General features: G+C 42.2%; 1 protein-coding gene across 4 annotated transcripts in view; it reads right to left on the bottom strand.

The window, feature by feature from the left end:
* Positions 1–217: 217 nt before the first annotated feature.
* pik3r5 (phosphoinositide-3-kinase, regulatory subunit 5) overlaps positions 218–9,986 on the bottom strand; it is a 29,508-nt gene continuing 19,739 nt past the window's right edge. Inside the window, exons 6-18 of one of the 4 annotated variants that reach the window (XM_053638559.1) lie at positions 9,861–9,930; positions 9,414–9,588; positions 9,085–9,253; positions 8,594–8,662; positions 7,641–8,464; positions 4,477–4,602; positions 4,173–4,301; positions 3,943–4,036; positions 3,724–3,800; positions 3,473–3,566; positions 3,004–3,086; positions 1,571–1,683; positions 218–1,454 (exon numbers count right to left, since the gene is read on the bottom strand). In XM_053638559.1, coding sequence (XP_053494534.1) covers positions 1,316–1,454; positions 1,571–1,683; positions 3,004–3,086; positions 3,473–3,566; positions 3,724–3,800; positions 3,943–4,036; positions 4,173–4,301; positions 4,477–4,602; positions 7,641–8,464; positions 8,594–8,662; positions 9,085–9,253; positions 9,414–9,588; positions 9,861–9,930 — 2,162 coding nt within the window. In that variant the 3' untranslated portion in view covers positions 218–1,315. Of the gene's footprint in view, positions 1,455–1,570; positions 1,687–3,003; positions 3,087–3,472; positions 3,567–3,723; positions 3,801–3,942; positions 4,037–4,172; positions 4,305–4,476; positions 4,603–7,640; positions 8,465–8,593; positions 8,663–9,084; positions 9,254–9,413; positions 9,589–9,860; positions 9,931–9,986 lie in introns of all 4 variants that reach the window. The other 3 variants (XM_053638557.1, XM_053638558.1, XM_053638556.1) reach the window with 3 other exon arrangements.

The raw sequence follows: 9,986 nt of genomic DNA, 5'->3' as shown, positions 1-9,986 counted from the left end.
GAAATAACTATTCTACTTGAACAATTATGAATTGTTAAATAAAAACTCGTGTCATAATAATTAGAAAACTTTATTTAAATGATGTATTTTAAAAGTATTGGCTTACCTATTTTACTGCACTTTTTCATGTGCTTATTTTATTTATTATTTTGTATTTAAAAACTGGAAAGCATTTTGGAAGGATGCTAGTAAAGAGAGTGAGAATCAGACACGGAAATCAGTGTTAAAGGATTTTATTGGATATTTACACTCAAGTACACCTACATCCACCTGTTATAATTTAAACAAACAAGAAGCACCTTTCAATTAAAAAAAGTACCGTATTAGGAGCGTTGTGTCAGAGAGGATTTAAATCTCAGTGTGTCAGAAATCACACACACACACACACACACACAAACACACAAACACACACAATCACACACAAACACACACACACTTCTTCATTGTTAAAGAGTCAGAATTAAACACTCCAGTGTGCTTTACAAATCAAATTACAGCTAAAACATATTTACATTTTAATAAAAGCATCAGAAATCATACACACACACTTGCGCGCACGCGTTTCTAAAACCTGAGATGTTTTGTTAGCCATTTAGCTAACTCAAAGAAATACACAATGAGACTTTTCCCTTAGCGAAGTTTCTCTTTTTCTTTGATTTAAAAAGATTATTTAATAACGTGATAGTATTATTTGTGATTAAGACTTTCAGTGTTTCTTCTAAACTCCACCAAAGGAAAAGGGAGTTTTTTTAAACCGCTAATAAAATGTCACTCCTGAGCTGCAGAACACTAAAGTAACCTCATCACATCACTGCGCCTCCTGCTGGCCGAGTGCACAAATTACAATCAGAGAGAATCGCTCTTTAAGATTCAGCATTTCGGAAAAAGGCATTGGTTGATTTTTTTTTATCGATATAATATACACTATAATTACACATAACGCTGATTAAACATCTAATTAACTAGAATAAATTTTAAAATAAACAATATACAATATATCTTTGGTGCAAAACTTTAGACAGTGTCAGTGCTGTAGCAACAGTCTGCGGTCGTAATGTTTCTGTGTGCAATTACGGTGATTTACCCTGAGCTGAAAACATTTAAAAACATTTACTGAGGATTAATCAAGTTTATGATTAGGATTTGGGGTCGGGGTCCAGAGGGTGGGGTTATAACAGAACATGGTTGGATTGTTTAGGGTTTAAGAGTGCATGGTAACAGGATAGGGGTCCAGAGGTTGGTGGTGGGGGTCCAGAGGTTGGTCATGGGGGTCCAGTGGTTGGTCGTGGGGGGGTCCAGAGGTTCTGGCAGAGGTTCATGGTTGGGGTCCACTGAAGGTGGAGATGGGTAAACAGAGCAGAGAGCAGAATGTTTGCTCCGTCTGACTGGACAGAGCTCTCACCTTCAGCCAATCAGAACAGCCGCCCGGCTTATAACACACCGACACCTCACACCTGTTACACACACACACACACACACACACACACACACACACACACACACAGAGTGAGTAAGTGAATGAGTGAGTGAATGAGTGAATGAGTGAGAGAGTGAGAGAATATCTCAGTACCGGGTGATGCTCTGTAAAATCTTTTTCTCGTCCTGATCCAAACACACAGCAAACGTTGTGTTTCCAGAACCACAGACCCGAAACCTGTCCACCTTCACCTGAGTTACACTCAACTGCTGCGCACACACACAAACACACACACACACACACACACACACACACACACAGTGAATAACTATATACCTCTCCCCTTAATTGCACTCACTAAACCAAAATATTCCTACTCTTTTAAAAAAAAAAAAAAACAACAAAAAAAAAACTATTCCCCGATGCAGCTCCATAATGCCACGAGATCAGAAATACAAACATCAGAACATCATCATCAGAGTTACCCCATTTACACACGAACTCTTTCAGAACAGAAGAGTCTGTACTTTACTGTAAATGACAGATTCTTATTTAAAGTAAAATGTAATTAACATTTCACAAATAAATCAAATCACGTGATTCTGGGTTTAAAGCAGCTGCTGCGACATTTCTGATAAACCTTTTTTTTCAGCATTGTAACCCACACAAAACAGTGTATTTATGACATCGAACCCCTCAGTGTGGGTGTAACTGACAAAAAACCCCTTTCCTGTTTATCAGAAAGTAAAAAAGCTAACTGTTTACTGTTTACAGGACATTTATCTGTTTTCACAGTATTTGATTTTATTACATCACATTGAGTTAACAGCTCAGTGTAATATATATTTGACAGATTATTCATTTTAAATGTAATTTTTCTGCTTTAGAATTTCTCATTAAAACATTATCCGATCTGACGTCAATAAATAAGTGTTTGCTAATTTACAAAACAATCAGACATTAAGTTCAGACGTCTAATTTATACAAAAATAACCGTTTTTTCAGTGCAGTGGAATTCATGAGTATATTTCTTTACGAAAAATCAAGCCTAGTGGATTTTTAATCAATACATTTCTATGAATTACGTGATGCATCAATTACTGTTGAAATGAACTTAAATATTGTAAAGATGGTTTCATTTTCATGATATTATTTTAATATCCTTTCATCCTGTGGTGTAAAGTTGCTGTCGGATCATTTGAAATTCAAATAAATTGAAGTGAATCACAGCAATTTTTTCTTTTTTATCTGGAAGCAGAGCTGCAGACTCAAACTGAAAGCAGAGACAGAGTTTTGTGGCTCACTGACACCAAAACAAAAACCACCAAGGTGTGAAAAGCTGCAGTGAAAAACACTGGTGTGCCGGTGGCTGTCGGTGTGGCGTGTGTGTGTTTACGCTGTATGTGGCACGCTCGCCGTGCTTGTGTTTGGTCGTGTGCTGTGTTTTGCACGGTCTCTAAACCTCGCTTCCTTCCTGCACATCAGATTTCTATCTCCATAGATTTGTGTTTAAGAGAATCGCTTTTGTCCTAATTCTTTATCACGACTTTCTCACAGTTACACCTTTAAATCATCCTTTTATTTACCTGGTTGTAGCTTCTCTTCGATTTGGAGTTCTGCCTCTTTAAAACCTCTGTCATGGTCAGCTGCAGGAACTCCATTTTAGGATCTGGATACAAAAATGTATTAAAGATTATTAAGTGCATCAGCTTGATCTATTTTAACTATAGTCACACATCATTTTCATTTTTTAAGTACTAACATTCATGCTCCTCATTTGCAGTCCAGGCGTTCTGTAACACTTTTAATCACCTGCCCAAGTTCTGTTTAGCTAAATCACTGATCACATGACCAGCAGCTCATAAAGCCCCAGGTTAAAGGAGAGGCCAGTATTAATAAACGATGAACAATAAAGGGTGCAGACTGTGTGTGTGTCTGTGTGTGGGTGTGTATGGGTGTGTGTGTGTGTGTGTGGGTGTGTGTGGGTGTGGGGATGTGTGTGGTGGTGTGTGTGTGGGTGTGTGTGGGTGTGGGTGGGACAGAGGACACACTCACTGAGTTCCTCCTGATTCCTGCACACTTTAGTCAGGTTAATCGAAGTGCACACTTTCTCCACCCTCGTCTGCTGACTCCGCCCACTGATGACCACCTTAGGAGAGGAACAGACAGACAGACAGAGAGAGAGAGAGAGAGAGAGAGAGAGAGAGAGAGAGAGAGAGAGAGAGAGAGAGACAGATAGAGAGATTAGACAGATCACAGGTAAAGAGAGTGTTGAAGTGTGGTGAGGTGTGAAGTGAAGCTCGTACCTGATTATAAACGACCTCGAGTGAAAGTGGCACTGCCTCCCGATCTCCATCAATACCAAACCTCTTACTCGCAGCACCTACACACACACGCACACACATGATTTTAAATGTTATTATTTTGTTAGTGTTTATGATGTTAATCTAACCACATGGTGATTTACTGGTTAATGGAGGTTGACGTTGTGATTAAAAATGGTTGCCAGGATGACTGGCGCTTACCCATGGCTTTGATGGCTCTGGTGGCTGCCGTGTGTCCGAGCTCTAGTGAGTGGATGAACACTTCAGTTCTTGTCTCTCCGCCGGCCAATGTCAGCTACACACACACACACACACACACACACACACACACACATACACACACATACACACACACACTTTATTACCTTTCATCATGTAGAAAAGCAGCAGAACTGAAATGTGTGTGTGTGTGTGTGTGTGTGTGTGTGTACCTCAGCCTGGTACAGTTGGATCAGTGCAGGTCGAGCTGCGTTTCTGCAGTAATACAGCAGCAGGTCGGCCATGATGGGTAAACACTCCTCTACTGAGTTGTCCACAGACTCTGAATCTGACTTGGATGTCTGCTGTGGGGTCAATGCACACACACATACACATACACACACATACACACACATACACACACATACACACACATACACACACATACACACACAAAGGTGTTTTTAGCACATGGGACAAAAAAGTGCTTAAATGTTTATCAAGCTTAACTATTTAGTATATATGTTTGTTTCTCACCTGACACACCACGTGCAGCGGCAGGTCAAGCAGACAGAGTGCATTTCTCTCGTACCAGGGGTCCAGCATGCCGAGAAGTTGAGCGATGTTGTTGGTGCTGTACTCATGAACATCAGTGTTCACCTCCTAAATACCAACAACACCATCATCACCAACAAACACACACTCAAATACACTATCAAACACCATCATCATCAACACACACACTCAAATACACCATCATCAACACACACACTCAAATACACCATCAAACACCATCATCACCAACATACACACTCAAATACACCATCAAACATCATCACCACCAACACACACACTCAAATACACTATCACCAACACACACACACACTCAAATACACTATCAAACACCAACATCACCAACACACACCCACTCAAATACACCATCAAACGCCAACATCATGAAACACCATCATCACCAACACACACACACTCAAATACACCATCACCAACACAGACACTCAAATACACCATCACCAACACACACACTCAAATACACCATCACCAACACAGACACTCAAATACACCATCACCAACACACACACTCAAATACACCATCAAACGCCAACATCATGAAACACCATCATCACCAACACACACACACTCAAATACACCATCACCAACACAGACACTCAAATACACCATCACCAACACACACACTCAAATACACCATCACCAACACAGACACTCAAATACACCATCACCAACACACACACTCAAATACACCATCAAACGCCAACATCATGAAACACCATCATCACCAACACACACACACTCAAATACACCATCACCAACACAGACACTCAAATACACCATCACCAACACAGACACTCAAATACACCATCACCAACACACACACACACACACACAAACACAACCATCAAACGCCAACATCATCATGAAACACCATCATCACCAACACACACCCTCAAATACACTATCAAACACCATCATCACCAACACACACACACTCAAATACACCATCATCAACAACACACACACTCAAATACACTATCAAACACCATCATCACCAACACACAGCCTCAAATACACTATCAAACGCCAACATCACCATGAAACACCATCATCACGAACACACACACGCTCAAATACACCATCAAACGCCAATATCACCATGAAACACCATCATCACCAACACACAGCCTCAAATACACCATCACCAACACACACACGCTCAAATACACCATCAAATGCCAACATCACCATGAAACACCATCATCACCAACACACACCCTCAAATACACCATCATCATCAACACACACACTCAAATACACCATCAAACACCAACATCACCATGAAACACCATCATCACCAACTCACACACACACACTCAAATACACCAAACACCAACATCACCAACACACACACTCAAATACACCATCAAACACCAACATCATCAATACACACTCAAATACACCATCACCAACACACACACTCAAATACACCATCAAACACCATGATCACCATCAAACACCAACATCACTTACACTCAAATATACCATCAAAGACCATCATCACCATCAAACACCATCACTAACACACACACTCAAATACACCATCAAACACCATCACCAATACACACACTCAAATACACCATCAAACGCCAACATCATGAAACACCATCACCAACACACACACACTCAAATACACCATCACCAACACAGACACTCAAATACACCATCACCAACACACACACACACATACACAAACACAACCATCAAACGCCAACATCATCATGAAACACCATCATCACCAACACACACCCTCAAATACACTATCAAACACCATCATCAACAACACACACACTCAAATACACTATCAAACACCATCATCACCAACACACACACACTCAAATACACCATCATCAACAACACACACACTCAAATACACTATCAAACACCATCATCACCAACACACAGCCTCAAATACACTATCAAACGCCAACATCACCATGAAACACCATCATCACCAACACACACACGCTCAAATACACCATCAAACGCCAACATCACCATGAAACACCATCATCACCAACACACAGCCTCAAATACACCATCACCAACACACACACACTCAAATACACCATCAAACATCACCAACACACACACACTCAAATACACCATCAAACGCCAACATCACCATGAAACACCATCATCACCAACTCACACACACACACTCAAATACACCAAACACCAACATCACCAACACACACACTCAAATACACCATCAAACACCAACATCACCAATACACACTCAAATACACCATCACCAACACACACACTCAAATACACCATCAAACACCATCATCACCATCAAACACCAACATCACTTACACTCAAATATACCATCAAAGACCATCATCACCATCAAACACCATCACTAACACACACACACTCAAATACACCATCAAACACCATCACCAATACACACACTCAAATACACCATCAAACACCAACATCACCATGAAACACCATCATCACCAACTCACACACACACACTCAAATACACCAAACACCAACATCACCAACACACACACTCAAATACACCAAACACCAACATCACCAACACACACACTCAAATACACCATCAAACACCAACATCACCAATACACACTCAAATACACCATCACCAACACACACACTCAAATACACCATCAAACATCATCACCAACACACACACACTCAAATACACCATCATCACCATCAAACACCATCATCACCAACACACACACTCAAATACACCATCAAACACCATCACCAACACACACACACTCAAATACACCATCATCACCATCAAACACCATCATCACCAACACACACACTCAAATACACCATCAAACACCATCACCAATACACACACTCAAATACAACATCATCTCTAACACACACGCTCAAATACTACATCAAACACCAACATCACCAACACACACACTCAAATACACCATTACCAGTCCTGTACGGAGTGTTCTGATTGGCCGAGAGCTGTAGAACATCTAGAGGTCACACCCATATGATCAAACAACAAAAGAAACAGACAAAAACACAGACAGACAGACAGACAGACAGAGGCCTAGAACAACACAGACAATCAGAGAGAGACAGACAGTCTCCAGGTCTGATCTCACCTGTGCAATTTTGAGTGGACTTGCGCTGATCTGACTCCCTCCCCCGTTTGCTATCGGATCTCTCTTCACAGGAATAAAGAAGAACTTCATCCTGCAGTGTTTAGTGAGTCGTGGTGAAAGTTTTTCTTTATTCCTCAGGCCGTTATATGCCCGCGCCAATTTCCCCGCCACATAATCGGCCCCGAACACCATCACCCTGATCAGCACCATGCCCGTGGCCTCATCTTCATCGCTGCTGAGGATGGGACGCTTCCTGTAGCACACCGGTTTCACGGCCACGCTCTCGCTCTGCGCCGGCTCCACGGTGAGTGCCAGCACCTGCTGTGGCATCGAGTTGGAGCGTTTGGAGCGAGCAGCCGGCAGAAAGTCCTTCTTTTCTTTACTGTCTGTGTTCCCCAGACTCTTAGCACGGCAGAGAGGATGTCCACGCGGTTTAAACAGCCGTGAGAGACGCTTGGAAAGTCCGGAGCTACTTTTACTTTTGCCTATCGGCATTAGCACGTGCGGTTCCTCCTCAATGTCCTCGCAGAAGTCACTGTCTGTGCCCGAAGCCTGAGAAGACGATGACAGGGTGGAGACCGGAGAGAAGTCGGATGACGTGGACAACATGGAGTCCTTAGATGCAGTGGACAGAGAAGACGTAGTGGAGAACATGGACGCCCGTGGGTCCAGGCAGCCCTCCATCTCAAACCGCTCCATCTCCACCTCCTCGTCTTCTTCCTCGTCTTCTTCGTCCTCTTCGTCAACCTCATCCTCCTCTGCGTGTCCTTCAGAGAAGAGCGAGGAGAGTTCAGGCTCGGTCTCCAAAAACTCACTCAGGACGTCTGTCAAGAAACACAAACATTAACACGGGGATCACACGGCACTCCAGAGTTCCAACATCAAAACGCAGAACCACATCCTTTCACAAATAAAACACTAACCGAGTAAAAAAAAAAAGAAGATTCACTCACCAAAATTATCAGTGTCCCAGTCGATCCTGTAGCACTTAGCTGTAGGTAACTTCAGAATCTGCAGCATCCCTGTACACACACACACACACACACACACACACACACACACACACACACACATCTGTTAAATTCTGGATTGTGATTGGTCAGAAGGTGTTGATTAATTCTCTAGAACAGCAGCTCTGACAGTAGTGCAGGATTACATTAATGCTCGTTATCATTTCTATAGCAACAGCTCATTCACAGGGATGTGTACAGTGTTGACCTGTAAGGAGATGTTTATGTAGCATTTATGGAAGGATTCTCCAGTGACAGAGATAAAACTGTAACTAAATTTTCCCACTTCTTTAGAACAGAGGAGTTTACGCTTCTTTGCGGTTTCTCGGTAACATGTGTAACAAGCTGAGATTGTTTATTTTATTAACTTTAACCGAGAGAGAGAAAAAACAGAGATGGTGTTTATAGCTCTAATCACGTATAAGGCTCTTTACCATCTGATGTGGCACAGTTGCATGCTGGGATACTGAGTTTTTCCCGCACTTCCTCTAGACCTTTCAGTACGTGTGCTCGAGCGGCGCTGGTGTCCGTCATGGCTGCCGCTGTCTCCAAGACCGCTGATACACACAACAGTGTGTCAGACAGTACATCATTACTGAGAGACTGGACACACACACACACACACACACACACACACACACACACAGAATCTGTTAAAACCCACAATACATCATTAATACAAACAATGTGAATGTGTGTGTGTGAGTGTGTGAGTGTGTGAGAGAGAGAGAGAGAGAGAGAGAGAGAGAGAGAGTGTGTGTACCTGCAGTGCACACTGTACAGTGTGTGTGTCATATCTTGTGCCCAGGCTGCACTGAAAGGCGTGTTTAATCAGAGTCATGCTGATCTCTCTTTGCGACACATCAATGGCGCTGAGCTGCTGAACGACAGACAGAAACGTCTGGGGGACATCAGCCGGGTTCAGCAACAACACCGTACTGCGCACACACACACACACACACACACACACACACACACACACACACACACAGAAGTTATGAAGGAATACAAGACTAAATACAGAGGTGTTTCAAAATGGAAATAGTGAATAGTGAATCCAACCACATTAAAATGTTCTCATTTAAGGATGTGTGTGTGTTTATAAGAATGTGAACCCTTTTTTTGATGATGTGTATAAAGGACAGAAGGTTTGCAGGCGTACGGTAAAACAGCAGACAGAGGAAGGAAGAGCTTCCTGAATAACACTCACATGGTTTTGCCACTTTGATGCTCAGCAGTGATGCCCTGTTCCTCTTTCACCAACCTGTGGTACGAAATTCCTATCACACACACGCACACACACACACACAAAAAACACCAGGTCATCTTTCAGCTG

This window comes from Ictalurus furcatus, chromosome 12 (genome assembly GCF_023375685.1).
Source record: "Ictalurus furcatus strain D&B chromosome 12, Billie_1.0, whole genome shotgun sequence".
Taxonomy (NCBI): Eukaryota; Metazoa; Chordata; class Actinopteri; order Siluriformes; family Ictaluridae; genus Ictalurus; species Ictalurus furcatus.
Note: the sequence above shows the minus strand (reverse complement) of the source record. Positions and strands in the feature narration are given on the sequence as shown.